Genomic DNA, 18414 nt, shown 5'->3' on the forward strand with positions numbered 1-18414 from the left:
ACCCACATAATAAAATAAATATTTTAGGTTACCTACCTTTTTTTCTTTGCCTGTGTTCCTATCTAAATTGCAGGGACTTCCTTTTAATGCAGATTAACTGCTCAGATGTAAGCGTTATTTGATAGTTGTCTTATTGATCTGGCTTGGACCCTGAACATAGGCAAAAAAATGACTACAGAGATTAAAGAGAAAGAGAGTAGAAGATGAGAACTTGCTGAAAATGTGTTTTAGGGCATCTACTACAAACGCATGTTTTAGGACACCAATGACTCTGGATGTTGCCTTAATCACATTGCAGTCGGGTTGTATGCTCAACAGCATCAGAACCAAAATCAGAACATTCAAGAACAGATCCCTCTAAAAAGCAGCACAAATATGTCTTGTTTTATGCTTTCAATAGTAACGGTAATCCACAAAAAGCTATAGTGTACAATACAATACTGTACAATGCACTGTGCAATATGTTAGTCCTCTAATCTACTCATATCCTTCCAATGAAATTGTAAATTATATGGTACAACATACTGTCAGTTTTTACAGTACAGTACATTGTTATGTACAGTGTATTTTATTGTAAACCATATATACAGTACAGTAAGATCAAATGTATGTAGGAATTCCGATGTAGCAATTGCACAAAATACTTGCAAAAAAATTGTTGAAACCAGTTGTCATAATAAATAAATACAAAATAATTACATTATCAGTGCTGCTGGTTTAACTCGGCAACTAACTAAACAAATGCTGTAGAGTGACTTCGGTTCAATGAATAATTCTCACACTTCAATGGTGAATACACAGTAAAATATAGCTAGTTCAAAGGGTCAGGCTGTCAGGGTCGTGATGCTGATCACAAAACATACTGCATGTGCGCATCAGTAACTTTAGAAAACAAAGAATGTAGGCTGGGTGCTAAACCATTTAAGCGCATGTAATATATCAAACTGTTTTGACATTTATTCCCTAAAGCTTACTAGTATATATTTGTATGTTACTAGCACTTATTTTTTTTAGTGACTAGTATTCCATTAGATAAAAGTACTTATTCACTAGTGACTAGTTAGGGACTTAGGGATTAGTACTTATTCATTAGATACTAGTACTTATTCATTAGGCACTAGTACTTATTCAATAGATACTACGTAGTACTTATTTTGAATGTTACTAGTAAGATTCTTTATTTTACTTGTAAGATTTTTTATTCTACTCTGCAGTCACCATTTTGACTAGTCATTGCATTTTATGGGTAGAAAACCAATTGTTACTAGTAAGATACGAAATGTTACTAGTAACAATAGGAAAAGACACTAGTATCTAATAAATAAGTACTAGTATCGAAATAATAGATGCTAGTACCTAATGAATAAGTACTAGTTTCTAAGAAATAAGCACTAGTAACTAAACTCAGCAAAAAAGAAACATTGTATTTTAGTGACAAAAGGACACTGTATTTTAAAGATATTTTGGTAAAAATCCAAATAACTTTACAGATTTTTATCGTAAAGGGTTTAAACAATGATTTCCATGCTTGTTCAATGAACCATAAACAGTTAATGAACATGCACCTGTGGAACGGTTGTTAAGACACTTAACAGCTTACAGACGGTAGGCAATTAAGGTCACAGTTATAAAATCTTAGGACACTAAAGAGACCTTTCTACTGACTCTGAAAAACACCAAAAAAAGATGCCCAGGGTCCCTGCTCATCTGCGTGAACAAGTCTTAGGCATGCTGCATGGAGGCATGAGGACTGCAGATGTGCCCAGGGCAATAAACGGCAATGTTCGTACTGTGAGACACCTAAGACAGCGCTACATGGAGACTGGAAAGACAGCTGATCGTCCTCGCAGTGGCAGACCACATTTAACAACACCTGCACAGGATCATTACATCCGAATATCACACTTGCGGGACAGGTACAGGATGGCAACAACAACTGCCCGAGTTACACCAGGAACGCTCAATCCCCCCATCAGTGTTCAGACTGTCCCCAACAGGCTGAGAGAGGCTGGACTGAGGGCTTGTAGTCCTGTTGTAAGGCAGGTCCTTATCAGATATTACCGGCAACAACGTTGCCTATGGGCAAAAACCCACCTTCGCTGGACCAGACAGGACTGGAAAGAAAATCTCTTCACTGACGAGTCGCTGTTTTGTCTCACCAGGGGTGATGTTCGGACTCGTGTTTATCGTCAAAGGAATGAGCGTTACACCGAGGCCTGTACTCCGGAGCGGGATCAATTTTGACTGTCATGGTCTGGGGCAGTGCGTCACAGCATAATCGGACTAAGCTAGTTGTCATTGCAGCAATCTCAACACTGTGCGTTACAGGGAAGACATCCTCCTCCCTCATGTGGTACTCTTCCTTCAGGCTCATCCTGACATGAACCTCCAGCATGACAATGACACCAGCCATACTGCTCATTCTGTGCATGATTCTCTGCAAGTCAGGAATGTCAGTGTTCTGCCATGGCCAGCGAAGAGCATAGATTTCAATCCCATTGAGCACGTCTGGGACCTGTTGGATCGGAGGGCGAGGGCTAGGGGCATTCCCCCCAGAAATGTCCGGGAACTTGCAAGTGCCTTGGTGGAAGAGTGGGGTAACATCTCACAGCAAGAACTGGCAAATCTGGTGCAGTCCGTGAGTAGGAAATGCACTGCAGGACTTAATGCAGCTGGTGGCCACACCAGATACTGACTGTTACTTTTGATTTTGACCCGCCTTGGTTCAGGGACACATTATTCCATTTCTGTTACTCACATGTCTGTGAAACTTGGTCAGTTAATGTCTTAGTTGTTGAATCTTTTTATGTTCATACAAATATTTACACGTTACGTTTGCTGAAAATAAATGCAGTTGAAAGTGAGAGGACGTTTCTTTTTTGCTGAGTTGAACGGAATACATACGAATCAGAAATGAACAGTTGATAAAAAAGCAGAATAAGTACTAGTATCTGAAATTTGGAGATATATCCAACAACAAAAGGAACTAGTAAGAATGTGGATGGGGATATCTTCATTCACACTGATCATTGCATAAACATGAGAACCTTTCGCCATTTTAGGCACGAAGCTGTCTGCTATAAAAGTGGGCACGCAAACACCATTCTTCCGAATTTTCTGACTGAGGGAAAAAGAGCACATAGCTTGCACCTCAAAGAACTCTGAGTCTTGTAGTTCAGCCAGCTTACACAATGTCTCGTTTCCCTCGTCTCAGGGAACCGCAGTTACGGATGTGGGAACGGAGGGGAACACTCAGACTATATATATGAACTAGGTCATATAGTATGGATTAACCCCTTCACGATCCCAGTCGGAAAGGAAGTTTATTTATAATGAAGTGCCTGTAACTTTGGGAACACAATGGTCCAAATGCAGGTGGTTGTGTAAATTGAAAGGGAGCCTGTACTTAAAAGAGGGGCATTTGGCCAATAAAATAGCAAACGCTCTACAGTAGACAGAGAGGACTTGTTTTGAGAGAGACATTAAGTCAAGGTTGTAACATTTACATTTATGCATTTGGCAGACTCTTTTATCCAAAGCGACTTACAGTGCACTTATTACAGGGACAATCCCCCCAGAGCAACCTGGAGTTAAGTGCCTTGCTCAAGGGCCCAACAGTGGCATCTTGGTGGTGCTGGGGCTTGAACCCCCGACCTTCTGGTCAGTAACCCTGAGCCTCAACCACTGAGCCATGTAAAACCTTGCGAATGTGTTTTGAGAGGACCATCCTGCTGCAAAACATATATCTTGTAAGGCCACACTGTTCGTCCATGCTCATGAAGAGGCCACACCTCTAGTTGAGTGTAATCCAGTGAGAAAGTCTTTGCTTAGAGATGGACATTCCTTTAGTGCGTCCTCCATAGCATACAAAGAGTCAATCAGACAGTCTAAACTGGCGTGTACACTCAACGTATGTTGGATGTCAACATTGGATTCTTTCACACATCATACAATGGTTTATTACATGGTGTAAGACCTGGTGAGGAACACATTAGAGACCGAATCGTGGTAGGAATCCAGGACAAAAATTGTCACGCAAGCTGTAGCTCATTCCAAATCTCACATTCAAAATGAGGGCCGAAGATCAAACAACGTTCCAGGGACAACAAATGAGAGAACGTATACGGCAGATGTGGAAAAGAAATGCACAGACTGCCGGGAGTTCCTCAGATGATGTAAAGGACAGTAGTGACACTCACTCAGACATGGAGTGCTATGTGCTGTCCATAATTGATAGCATGTCAGCATCAAAGCAAAGGATGGATATCATCAGGTCTATTACTGCTGAAGAGCCTGCAAAAGGTAATTACATATATCCAGTCAGGGCCATGCACAGACATTTTGAAGGGCAGTGCCCCAAACGAAAAAAAGGGGCTCTAAGAGGGTGGGTTTGGGGGGTGTGCTTGTAATACAAATTATCCAGTTGTTACAAATATACAATTAAATTTGAAGACAGTACACACTCTAAGAAATTAGACTTTATTGTAAATGTTGATGTGACAATCTCAAAAATAGGTTTTGTTGAGATTATTATCTTTTCTTTTCTTTCCTTTTATTACAAGTTAAATACTATTGAGAGAATACACAGAAGCGCGCTATGACATGCTGTTTCACAGAACGGACACAAGGTGGCAGTACCTGTCAGCCGCGTCACTCTGGGACCCTTAGCGAGGCGCGGAGGTAGACAAGCTCATATTCCTGTTGAATGGAAGAACAGCAACTGTTGTCACGCGTCACTTATAACTGTGTAATATTTTCAATATTTCCAGGTTAGTTTTACATCTTTTATATGACTACAAAGGGTTATAAGCTAATATGAATCCCCAGTGATGTGTGTTTGATAAGCTAAAGGTATGTCAGGTGTGTGAATAGTCAAGTCTAATGATAACATTGTGAAGTTGAGGAAATGGCGGCCGACGCTCGCGCTAATGTTTTCTTTTATATATATTTCTGAGTTATTACTGTGTATGTGTAAAGTAACTGTGTGTGTAAGACTATGCATTACGGGTAATAAATAACGTTAATGTACGGAGTAAAAGCAGTTTACAGATGTAACGTTAGCTTTGGGTGAAACGCACGTGGTAGTATTGAATGCACGTGTTATAGTCTAATATTACCACAGTTTCGGTTCATAGGAATTAAGTGTAAAAGTTATGAGGCAAATATGTTTACTATTGAAGTTTGTACTTATATAATGTAAATATAATTTAACTTAACTGCAAATGGGATTTATTCTGTTATATTAAGAGAACACTTACAAAATGTATAATGAATACAGAAATACTCGTTTAATGAGAGATAACAGAGAATATGGTTTAGAGAGAAAATGTGTGTTTATGGTTTAAGATAAAAGTGTGATAGGTTAATGTTGAGGAAATATGTGAAGATACATTTATGTGGAAATGTATGTTTGAAGAATATGTGACTTCATGTTATTCAATTGTGGATATTACCTGTGTCTCAATACAGAGCAACCAAAAAATAACAGAAATAATTCTTGATTGCAGATATAATGTTGAAATGAAGTTGTTAATAAACATATTCCGGTTGAATGGAAGAAGAGCAACTGTTGTCCCGCATCACTTATAACTGTGTAATATTTTCAATATTTCCAGAGCACTTCGACCAGGAGTATCAATATATATCTGCTAGCGGACCCCTGGCCGGGACCCGTTACAGATCCTTGGGGGCTCGCCCGGGATTCTTCGGCGCCACCTAGCTGAGTGGGAGCCGAATGATGACAACGCTGACCAGTGACTAACCCTGTCCAGCCGTGGAACTGCGACCGCGAACGAGTGGAGGCCTGTGATCCAGAGCTAACTGCACCAGCACCGACCCGTGTTGCCAGCCGTGAGGGAAACAAGGAGCCATCATGTCAATTCACATTAGGAAAAGCTTACTCACCCTGTCAGCTGGAGAGCTTCTTCAGGTCGCCAGAGCGGTGGAGCCAGTGTCGAGCGAGGACCAGTCAGAGCTTGTGGAAGGAGACCAGGAAGGATGTTACGATCACATCAACTTGTTCATGTATAGTAAGCAGTTACTTGACACGGAGGACGAGAGAATGGTTCAGTTGTTGATGTTGAAAGATGCTATTGACGATGTGGTGAAATGTCGTGATGATGATGTGTCGATGTCAAATGTAAAAGGTGATTCTGAGTTACATATTGAGCAGGGTAGGGATAAGCGTGATGACCGTGTTGATTTTATTGAAGGTTCAGTCATTATCCAAACAGCCCCTGAAAACACCACAGACACTCACAAACAGAGCCACCACACATTCAATGTAGCTAGTGCTGCGTCACCTAATGATATTGCTGATCTAGATTCAGGCCCAATAGAAGCAGCAATGTTAAGTACACCTGACACAGCTAACACTGATTTTCTTAAAGTGCTAGCTAGCTATGAAGAGGTTAGCAAGAAACTCATGCAGTGCTTACCAACAACACATGCTGTACCGCCACAGACACAGTTAACCCAATCCTTAAGCCTTCTTCAACAGCCAGACAGAAAACCACCAAGTGAACTTGTCTCTCAGTCGCAGCACGAGGGGAAGTGTTGTGGGTGAGATGCCGGGTTCCGTCAAACATGGATGCCTCTACCCGATTTGTGTTGCTGGAGATGGATGAAGATAGCCTACCATCTGGACAGTGGGATGCAGGGCCAGGTTTGTTTGAAATCCAGAACACAACAAAGCCCTATGTCACCATTCCAATTGGTAATAACACCAATCATGACATCACAATACCACGTAAAACAGCTCTAGGGATCCTGCAGCATGTTGAAAATGTTGTGGAGGCAGATACCCTGGACAAATCACAGCCTGCAGCGACTGTCAGTCAGGTCACCACCACTCAGGTCAGCGACTCAGATCCACCTCTGTGGGACCCACCTGTAACGCTCAACCATCTGGAGGAATAACAGCATGAGGCTGTAAGAAAGATGCTTCGTGAGGAGTCAGATGCCTTTGCAAGAGACGGAAACGACCTCGGCCGTATCCCAAACCTACAGATGGTGATCAATCTCAATGACGAGATCCCTGTGCAGAGAGCATACACATCCATTCCCAAACCATTGTTTAAAGAAGTGAAAGAGTACATTCAAGATCTTCTTGTGAAGGGTTGGATAGTGAAATCTAAATCTGCCTATTCTGCACCAGTTGTATGTGTACGGAAGAAGGACGGCACTCTTCGTCTCTGTATAGACTATCGTCTCCTAAATAAAAAAACTGTACCCGACAGACATCCACTGCCACAAATACAGGATTTGATAGACACGCTAGGTGGGTACTCGATGTTCAGCATACTGGACCAAGGTAAAGCTTACCACCAGGGGTTTATGGCAGAAGAGTCACGCCATCTTACTGCCTTCATCACTCCCTGGGGGCTTTACGAATGGGTAAGGATACCGTTTGGACTTTCGAATGCACCGGCAGCTTTTCAAAGGAGCATGGAGGAGATGTTAGGCTCTCTGAGAGATGAGTACTGCATCCCGTACCTGGATGACCTACTGTGCTACTCCAGATCTTTCAGTGACCATGTGGAGGTGATCCGCAAAGTCCTCAGAGCGCTGCAGCATCATGAGTGAAGCTACGAGCAGAGAAGTGCGAAATGTTCCAGAAGGAGGTTCGCTATGTTGGACGCCTGGTATCGGCTGAGGGAGTTCGAATTGACCCCAAAGACCTAGAGGCAGTAAGGGCTTTAAAGAACAAAATGCCCCAAACAGTTGGTGATCTCCGAAGGGCTCTCGGCTTCCTGAGTTATTACCGCTCCTACATACAGGACTTTGCTAAAATAGCAAAGCCATTGTATGAGTTGCTCCAAGTTAAGTCATCCATGCCCCAACCCCTTCCACGTCACTGCAAGTCCAAGGGTCCACAACTCCCATCCAAAACACCCATCATATGGAAGGCTGATCACCAAAGCACCTTGGAAAGTCTTGTCAGTATGCTGACCAACCCCCCAGTCCTTGCATACCCCAACTTCGAGGAGCCATTCGTCATACACACGGATGCATCGGAGAAAGGGCTCGGCGCAATCCTCTATCAGCGACAGTGTGGAAAAATGCGAGTCATCGGATATGGATCACGAACTCTGACACTTGCTGAAAGGAACTACCGACTCCACAGCGGAAAACTCGAGTTCCTTGCTCTGAAGTGGGCAGTGTGTGAGAAATTTAGAGACTATCTCTTCTATGCTCCACATTTCACTATCTACACTGATAACAATCCGCTTACCTACGTCATGAGCACTGCGAAACTCAATGCAGTTGGACACCGCTGGGTTGGAGAATTGTCAGAGTTCCACTTCAACATTAAATACAGACCTGGAAAAAGCAATAGAGACGCCGACACACTCTCACGCATCCCACTCGATATTGACCACTATGTGGCGACATGCACAGAGGAGCTGTCTCAGGATGTGCTGCATGCGACTTGGGAAGGGGGTAGAGCAGCCCAGAAGAAAGATGTAGCATGGATTGCTGCACTTTACACCTCCTCTGCAGATGTGATACCACAGCCTCATTCATTCTTGCCCGAAATAAGCCACGAAGAGCTGGTAAAAGCCCAACGAGAGGACCCTGGAATAGGGGAAATAATGAGACTGAAAGAGGCAAGTAATGTTCTTACTGACGAGGTCAGAAGGTCAGTGAGTGGGCTCACTCGCAAGCTCCTTCATGAGTGGAGTCAACTACATTTGGAGAATGGAGTCCTGTACCGCCAAACACCAGAGAGAAAACAGTTAGTCCTGCCCACCAAGTATCGGTCAGTTGCAAACATTTTGATAGAACATCACAATTACACATTGCTGATAATAACAGAAACTATTTACTGTTTTACAGTTTGATATTTTTAATAGTGGGGGTTAAATGTCGATTCTGTGTATGTTTTGCTTTTCTTTGTTTAATGTATGAATCAATAAAAAAAAATCATCACAAAAGAAGGATGTATAGGACTGAAATAACTTAAAGGACTTAGAATAGGACTTATAAATGTTGATCTGTTTCTAACCCACACCTATCAAATCACTTCTGAATATATGGACTACTGAATATAAACTACTGGAATCATATGGATTACTTTTATGCATATGTGCTTTTGGAGCTTAACATTTTTGGTCACTATTCACTTGTATTGTATGGATCTACAGAGGTGAAACAATCTTCTAAAAATCTTTAATTTGTGTTCAGCAGAAGAAACAAAGTTGTTCACATTTATAGAGGGGGAGTAAATTATAAGAGAATGTTCATTTTGGGGTGAACTATAGAGCTGTTTAGCTATGACTTCAATTTTGTAGGCGAATCTGAAGTCTAATTTGCCATGGGTTCCCTCTAAATTCTTTTTTACTTATGTGTAAAATAAGGGCTGTGTAGGTAAACATTACTTAAAGAAATGTGGACGTTTTGTTCTAAAACATAGCACGGCTTCATACGTCATTTGTGAATTTTGAAGCCGCCCTGTGTGTTTTTATTTTTTTCAAGTATGCAACTCAATATGGCTTCAAAATTCACGTTTGAGGCGTGCAATTTATGTTTTAGAACAAAACGTCCACATATCTTCATGTAATGTTTACCACAGTGGTTATTTTACTCATACGTTCAAAAACACAATTATAAATCCCATAGGAAAATCCCGAGGGAACCATGACAAAACAGACCTCCGTGTTCGCCTACAGATTTGCGTCACGGCGAACAAATTACTACAAATTAACCTCCGCGTTTTACCAAAGAACAGAGTGTAATGATCGACTAGCGTGTTGCGACATTAAGTCACCTTCAGCGCATACTGTCACATACCATACAAATGAATGAGAGAGCCGTAAAGTGACACCTGTCTGTCACAAAATCATCTGTGAATTTTATTTTAGTAATCTTCACACATAGTTCACTTCAAAATAATTGTTTAGTGTAAAACATGTAGCGGACAGGTGGTCAAGTGACGAACTGTTTCCTTACAAAATCAGTTTATACAGCGTACTGAAGCATCTCCTTCATATACGGCCATTTAAGAAGAACGGCCCATAGAACCACAATGGGACAGCTGTGTTATGCTATTCTATGCTAAACTTGCAGGCTCTGGTTAATCTCTTCTCAAGAACCCGGAAATAGTACTTGCCATGTAGGAGGATAGAGCTGACAGTTTGTGTACATTTCGCCGGTCATTGGTAAGAATTTTGTGTTCTTATTATTTTTGATTAGGTTGAAAATATCTGCAATGTTTTTTTTTATTATTATTTTATAAATATATGTGGCTAGAGCATAATGCATTGTTTACATTGATATTTATCATTAATCACACGGAACTATAACCGGTCTAATAATGAAAGTTAAGTATCTAATCTAAAGATGAGGTTGAACCCTGTTATCTGTCATGCATATCATTTTAAGTGGGAGAACCCGTACGTGTGATCACAACAGACATGGATTACATGCATATGTTATGCAGTGATTTAAGTAGATTATCAATGCTAAATAAATAAATAAAAACAAACCCAGCCAAAAGCCACCGCTAAAATACCATGGTTACTACAGTTACTTTACTTCTGCTAAATTTGTTAACTTGTAATTAGCCACCACTGTCAAAACTATTAAACAAAATGAGTTTATTACACTGTTTGAAGGATATATGTATGGTTTTACAGTAGTGAAAATAACTATGCTATCTGGGTGGAAACTATGGTTAACATGGTAAGTTTTTGTAAGGGTTAGAATTCTTTAAGGAAAGTCAGAGAGCCAGTTGGAGGCCACCAGCCAAAGTGGTAAAAAATTAAATAAAATCAGAACCATAAGTACAACCTCAAAGATTCCCTTGCAGGAATGGAAGACATTCTCTGAATTGATGTGTCTCAAAACCTAGTTGCATACCTAGACTGCGTTATAGGAAGTTGCTGCCTATGAAGAGTAAATTGATTATTTTCAGTTTAAAATTATGTTTATATAGGCCGTACACATTAAACTCACTAGGGTTTGAGAAAATTTGGAGACCTGAATGGATTAACGGTAACGTAAAATGTTACATCATCCCTATGGCTGAATTCTGAAACTGAATTTATTTTTTTTGTCAGATCAAAAAGGGGGTCGTTACATAAAGGCAACATGTCTGATCTTTGGCAAGATGCTATGGACCATGCCGTCACTGTGGCCAGGAAGGCAGGAGAGGTGAGAATTTTTTTTTTTTTTTAGGTTGAGTAATATATCCTAAATAATTAACTTTCACTGTTACTGAAAACTCTTATATCTCTGTTACCAACAGATTGTGAGGGATGCTTTGCAGAATGACCTGAAGATCATGTGTAAAAGCTCCTCTGTTGATCTGGTCACTAAAACAGACCAGAATGTGGAGCAACTCATTATTACGTCAGTGAAGGAGAAGTTTCCTACACACAGGTATTGTGCCCACAGGGAGATCTCTAATCCTCTTATACATACTGTATAGGTTCCAGTAGCATAGAATCTCATATAGAGAATTTTCTGGCTCTTCTTCTATTTGTTTCAGTTTCATTGGTGAAGAATCAGTGGCAGCTGGAGAGCCTTGTGTTTTGACTGACAACCCAACGTGGATTATTGACCCTGTGGATGGGACCACTAATTTTGTGCATGGGTAATATATTAATATTGTTTCCATTGATGTGATGATGCATATGTACAGGATACCTTAATTGTGTGTATAATCAGGGAAGTAGATTCCAGGTGGGATCAAGGGGTAACACCACCAAAATTTATACCATTATCAGTGGAAATATATTCACACTGTAACCCCCCCAATGTTCAAGCCAAATCTAGGCCCTTGTGTATGATTATGAGAAACCCTTGATTAATTACACGATTAATTGCAATTTTGGATTTTCATATTTTGAAACTATGTTATGCATGCGGTATACAAAATAAATGTGCCTTCCTTTGTTCAGATATCCATTTGTTGCTATATGCATTGGCTTTGCTGTCAACAAAATGGTAAGCAACATTTGTTTCCAATGTATTCTCTTTAATTATATTATAACAAAGTAACAGCACTGGCAATGGATTTTTGCAACTTTGAGGTGAGATATAAACTCGGAAACTTCAGCTTTGCTTCCACAATGTTTTCTTGCACCAATAAAAATTATTTTGGTGCCTCAGTTATTGTGCCTTTGCAAGTTTGGAAATTCGTCCAAGAAGAAGAGTGGCTGCCAAACAAATTATTCTTCTCTTACAGTTAGAATTTGGTGTGGTGTATAGCTGTGTAGAAGATAAGATGTACACAGCTCGAAAAGGGAAGGGTGCATTTTGCAATGGACAACCTCTACAAGTATCAGACCAAAAAGGTATTTGTTCTATGCATTTTGATTCAGTTTCACTCTGTGTCTGTTGGTTGACAGTCATCTAAATTCTCCAATTGTTGCCAAATCTAATAACAGAGATCAACCAGTCAATCATCGCTACAGAATTTGGCTCTAACAGAGATTCTGATGTCGTCGACAAGATTTTCTCTAGTATGAGGAGGATCTTGTGTCTGCCAGTCCATGGGTATGTCCCATTTTTCTTCCATAAATAGCCTTACAAGAAGAAACAGTTTTGCTCTGCCATAATTCATGTCATAGTAAAGTCTTAATTAATGTTTAAAGACCCTATGCAATGGCTTAAAGGGATAGTTCACCCAAAAATGAAAACTCTCTCATTATTTACGCACCCTCATGCCATCCTAGATGTGTATGACTTTCTTTCTCGAGCAGAACACAAACGGAGATAGTTAGAAGAATATTTCAGCTCTGTAGGTCCATTGAACACAAGTGTTTTTTTTCTTATTTTTTTGAACAATGTGTTTATTATTTTTTGATTATACAAGAAGAAACACTTTTTCAGATCGTCACAGTTATTTCCCACCCCAACAAGAAAACACATCACTCTCTACTCCCATACAGAAATACACAAAGGTATCAGACAAGCGTCATTCTAAATACAAAACAGATATTGCAAGGTACCCAGAAACCAAGTATACATTACTGTTCTTTACACATAAAAGTTACATTTTCCAGCAAGACACCATATTAAATAAAAGGAAAAAAATAATAATAAAAGAAAAGAAAAATAACACTAATACATAGTTACACCTCCAGTAATAAATGACCAATATTATTATTGTTAATGTAGTAATTAAACGGCTTCCATATTTCTTCATATACATCCATTTAGATTTTTAATAAAGTATGTTATTTTTTCCAAGGCCATACACTGTGCCATGGAGTTAATCCAAGCTCCAATAACTGGTGGATCAGACCTTTTCCATCTAAGAGCTATCATTCTTTTAGCTTGTAATATAGCAAAATCTATAAATTTACTGCTGCTGGTGATTTAGTTTAAAATTCTTTGGATATAAGTGTAGCAAAATAATTTTTGCATCTAGAGGAATATTCAAGGATAAAATTATCTTTGTAATATTAATCACTTCAACCCAAAAGTCTCTAATAATACTGCATTCCCAAACACAATGCACAAATGATCCCTGAGCTTCTCTGCATTTAAAGCATGTATCAGGGATATTTTATTAAACCTAGTTAGTTTGACAGGAGTTATGTAAGTCTGCATCAACCAGTTATATTTAAGTAGTTTTAAGCTAACTTTACATGACTGTTTCTGAGCGTTTTTACAGACTTGTCTCCATTCATCCTCAGCTATATCCTCTCTCAATCCCACCTTCCATAATTCAAGTTTTGGGGTTGATGATTCAGTAGACCCTGATGCAAGCCAGTTGTAAAAAACTGATATTAATCCTTTATTATTGCATTTCTTGGTAATTAATTCCTCCAAAGAAGATAGTGCTGGCAAGTTTAATGATTGGTTCTGCATAGAGAGAACAAAACTCCTTATCTGTAAATATTTAAAGAAGTGTTTTCTTGGAATATTATACTTAGTAGATACCTGCTCAAACGACATCAACGTTCCCTCCTCAGAAAGATCACTAATTTTGCTTAATCCTTTTTCAACCCTGTGGCAGGGTGGAGGGCGGGGCCGGGTCGTGATCCTGCGCGCCCGGTCCCGTATTAGGCTAATTATCTGTCCCTGAGGTTTAAAGGCCGACAGCAGAGGGCTGTGCGAGAGAGAGAGATCGTTAGCGGACATGTCCGCCATGTGTGTTTGTTTATGTGTACTGTTAAGTTTTTCATTAAAATATTATTTATGTTGAAAAGCCGGTTCTCGCCTCCTCCTTGCCCCATCCTTGAGCTGTTTTACAAACCCACAACCGGAATCCTGAGTCCTTCGTGCCTGGTTTGAATAATGTGTTGCCCCAAATGTTGCCCAAACTGTGATAAAGAGTCAGCTATTTTCATGTACTCTCTAACTTCATACCATACTCTAATCATATTACAAACAATGGGGTGCGTGGTGACTGTTTTAAATTGTTTAAACTTATCTGAGTATATATACAAGTTTAATGGCAACGCAAAACCACATGACTCCATATCCACCCAGGATGGTTTGTTTCCAGAGGAAAAATAAAACATTATTGTTCTTAATTGTGCAGCTAAATAGTACCAGTACAGGTTGGGACATTTTAACCCTCCAGTGTCAAATGGAAGATAAAGAAGAGAAAGACAAACTTGAGGGCATTTCTTGTTCCAAATAAATTTCCTGAATAATGAGTTAACCTTCGAGAACAATCCAACAGGTGGCTCCAAAGGGATATTTTGGAATATATACATGAATTTAGGCAAAATATTCATCTTCAATATATTAATCCTTCCTATCAATGAAATTGGTAAAGATAACCATCTCTCTAGATCTTTAGATGTTGATTCCATTATAGCATTATAGCATTATAATTTGTAGAAATTATATTTTCTAATTGGGGAACTATTTTGATACCCAAATATGTAAAGCTGGGTGATATTTTCAAGGTAAATAAATGTGATGTATTTGGACAGCTATCTTTATTGAGCAGCATTAACGATGACTTTGATGTGTTCACTTTATATCCAGATATATTTCCGAATTGATTGATCAGATCTAAAAGTGCAGGTAGAGAGGCGTTTAACTGTTTTAAGAATAGCACTACATCGTCAGCGAATAAAGCTACTTTATGTTCCTTGCCACCCATTGTTATCCCTTGTATGTGATTGCTAGACCTTACGGCTATGGCTAGCGGTTCTTTTTCTTTTTTTTTCTTTTACTATAAATGCACAAAGAATGCGAATCGCCAAAAACAAAAGGAAGAATAATGTGAAATTGAAAGTGGAGATTTATAGTAAAAAAAGGACTTAAATATTGATCTGTTTCTCACCTACACTATAGCCTCAGAAAACATGGACTTAACCACTGGAGTCTTATGGGTTACTTTTAAGCTGACATTATGTGCTTTTTGGAGCTTTAAAGCTCTGTCCACCATTCTTTTGCATTGTATAGTCCTATAGAGCTGAATGTTCTCTTTGTGTTCAGCAGAAGAAAGTAGTACACATCTGGGATGGCAAGAGGGTGAGTAAATTATGAGAGAATTTTCATTTTTGGGTTAACTATTCCATTAAAAAGCATACTTTTTTGGAAAGTCAGAGCGGGACATATCAAAGGGCTCGTCCTTTTAAAAATAAATAGCCAATACCCGTTAGTATGCGTCACAGTCGTGAACCATGTTTGGGACTTATTGCTAGTCAGAGGCAGATAGGATTAGCGGGAAGGCCATTCTCATTCTAGACAGCATTTTATTGGGCAGAAGTTTTTATATGCAATGGATGCAGGATTATCAATATTTTTGGTCTGTTTAACTGGAAAAGAAAGCCATCTAAAATATAAATTTTAAATGTGCATATCTGCAAAAGAAAAATAACAAAAATAATAGGGTTGTAAAGGGATTTAATGGAAAAGAGGAGGCCAGAACCGGCTTGACAATATAAATAATAGTTTAAAAAACAACTTAAACAAAAAGGCAAACACACAAAGGTATCCGTAAATCTCGGGGAGGGGCTTGGAGGGGACAGGGTGTGGAAAACCCAAAAAAAAATTAACAAAACATTTTAAAATGAGAGGTAAAAGGCCAACACGGAGCGGCAGTGGGAGAGAGAGAGGAGCGACACTTACACAAGGAGGCGGCGAGAACCGGCTTGACAATATAAATAATAGTATAATAAGCAACTTAAACAAAAAGACAATCACACAAAGGTTTTGGACAGCTGTCCATAAATCTCTCTCTCTCTCACTGCAGATTCCAGTCGGCCCTTATCCCTCTCTGAGACTTGATTAGCCTAATTAGGGGCCAGGTGTGCAGAATCACGACCCGGCCCCACCCTCCGCCCTGTCACAACGGTCAACTATAAAAGTAAACTAGCATACAGATAGTCTCAAAGTTAACAGACAAACAAATAGCCTCAATTTCGATTTCATGGTAGTACATTTCTTATATTAATGTTACTATTTAGTACTAACAATAATTTGTATTATTACTGTAATGTGCATTAACAAATACCTCTTTAAAATTGAAATGTCTTTTTCAGGATGCGAGGTGTAGGATCTGCTGCCATCAACATGTGCCTGGTGGCGTCTGGCTGTGTAGAGGCCTATTATGAGATTGGAATCCACTGTTGGGATGTTGCAGCTGCAGCAGTCATAGTCTCAGAGGCAGGAGGAGTTCTCATGGATGTTGAAGGTCAAGAGTGCTCAAATGCTTGTTACAAACTTTTGTATTTCTTAAATCTTGGAATTGTTTGCATTTTGAAACATTTATTTTAGCTTAGTGTGAAAATAATTGCGTATTACCATGGTTTGTTTTTTTGTCCTCAGGTGGACCAATGGACATGATGTCAAGAAGAGTTGTTGCAGCTAATAATAAAACTATTGCAGGGAGAATCATTACACAGATTGAGGCATTTACAGCCGTAAGAGATGATGCACCTGTAGACCCTTTAAAGTGAAGAAAAGCTCCAATGTTATTATAGTCTTGTTTTAGTCTGGTATAGTCTAGTACATTTTAAATTCAATAGCTTTTTCTGGTATCTTTTATATTTGTGTAAGTGATTATTGTTTCACAATGTTGAAAAAGAAAATTGATTAAATTATACTGCAGCTATGTATAAAGAGGTCACGATTTATTATACATTTTGTTCTGTGTTTACCTTCCCATTCTTTTTGTTATGTTTCCATTAAAATTTTTAAATAAAGCTATTTACTAGTCATATTACATTTGCAGTTGAAGTCAGAGGTTTCCACACACCAAGTCATTAAAACTCATTTTTTAACCACTCAACAGATTTAATATTAGCAAACTAAAGTTTTGGCAAGTCGTTTAGGACATCTACTTTGTGCATTACACAAGTCAGTTTTCAACAATTGTTTACAGACAGACTGTTTCACTTTTAATTGACTATATCACAATTCCAGTGGGTCAGAAGTTTACATTAAGTTAACTGTGCCTTTAAGCAGCTTGGAAAATTCTAGATAATGATGTCAAGCGTTTAGACAATTAGCTTCTGATAGGAAGTGTACAGAATTGGAGGTGCACCTGTGGATGTATTTTAAGGCCTACCTTCAAACTCAGTGCCTGACAACATGGGAAAATCTAAAGAAATCAGCCAAGAACAAAATGAAAATTCTCTCATCATTTACTGACCATTATGCCATCACAGATGTGATGACTTTATTCTGTAGAACACAAATATTATTTTATTTCAGCTCTATTGGTCCTTACAATGCAAGTGAATGCTGACCAGACCTGTGAAGATCCAAAAATCACATAAAGGTAACATAAAACTAATCCATATAACTCCAGTGGTTAAATCCATATCTTAAGAAGCGTAGGTGATAGGTGAGGTAAGAAACAGATATATATTTAAGTCCTTTTTTACTATCAATCTCCAATTTCACATTCTGAAAGTCAAAGTGGAGATTAATGGAGATTAATCTCTGCCCATTGTTAAGATATTCTTAGTTTGGCATGAATTAAAAGTAATCACACAAAAAATGTGTTCTATGCCATCTTTGCTAACCAGTGTGAATAGACTTGACATGAAAAGTTGCCTATGTGTCCAGGGCTGCGCTCTGATATGCTCTTCAATCAGTCAGCAGCAGTATTTGCTAGAAGTCCTCAGACTCCGCTCGACTCAAAACTGATTACCATGGAGCTCCAGCCGCAGGAGGAGAAGATGAGGAGGGTGTGGGTAGAGCAGCTTTCTTCAATCCAGGGGCTGCACCGCTGGTCAAAACCACCCTCTCTTTTAAAATCTGAGAATAGTATGCACATGCAGTATTATATATGACTTATTACAAATGAAATGAAAGTTTAACATAACTACACAGTGTACATAAATTATGCTTTACTCTTGATTGTAACATATCCGACTAGTACCAACCTGCCGAAGTCTGTCCTTGTAACGCAGATCTGGCTCTAAAGGTTGTTTCTCTGGGACTGGCACTTTCCAGCGGTCCAGTTCTGCCATCAACTCAGCACCATCTAAA

The 18414-nt window shown here is 39.2% G+C and overlaps 1 protein-coding gene across 3 annotated transcripts; it reads left to right on the top strand.

Annotated features, from left to right (window-relative positions):
• Positions 1-4700: 4700 nt before the first annotated feature.
• Positions 4701-17098, top strand: impa1 (inositol monophosphatase 1). Of its 3 annotated transcripts, XM_052133295.1 has the most exons (9): positions 9379-10160; positions 11061-11154; positions 11249-11382; positions 11492-11596; positions 11904-11949; positions 12191-12299; positions 12393-12501; positions 16458-16609; positions 16744-17098. In XM_052133295.1, the coding sequence occupies exons 2-9, from the start codon at positions 11092-11094 to the stop codon at positions 16872-16874; spliced, it is 849 nt and encodes a 282-aa protein (XP_051989255.1). In that variant the 5' UTR covers positions 9379-10160; positions 11061-11091; the 3' UTR covers positions 16875-17098. The 3 variants fall into 3 exon arrangements, with proteins under 3 accessions (XP_051989254.1, XP_051989253.1, XP_051989255.1); XM_052133294.1 differs by lacking the exons at positions 11249-11382; positions 11492-11596; positions 11904-11949; ... (2 more) ...; positions 16458-16609; positions 16744-17098 and adding exons at positions 4701-4769; positions 5616-8761 and having other exon boundaries at positions 10069-10160; positions 11061-11091; XM_052133293.1 differs by lacking the exons at positions 9379-10160; positions 11061-11154; positions 11249-11382; ... (4 more) ...; positions 16458-16609; positions 16744-17098 and adding exons at positions 4701-4769; positions 5616-8855.
• Positions 17099-18414: the final 1316 nt, after the last annotated feature.

This window comes from Xyrauchen texanus, chromosome 9 (assembly GCF_025860055.1).
Source record: "Xyrauchen texanus isolate HMW12.3.18 chromosome 9, RBS_HiC_50CHRs, whole genome shotgun sequence".
In the NCBI taxonomy this organism is placed as follows: domain Eukaryota; kingdom Metazoa; phylum Chordata; class Actinopteri; order Cypriniformes; family Catostomidae; genus Xyrauchen; species Xyrauchen texanus.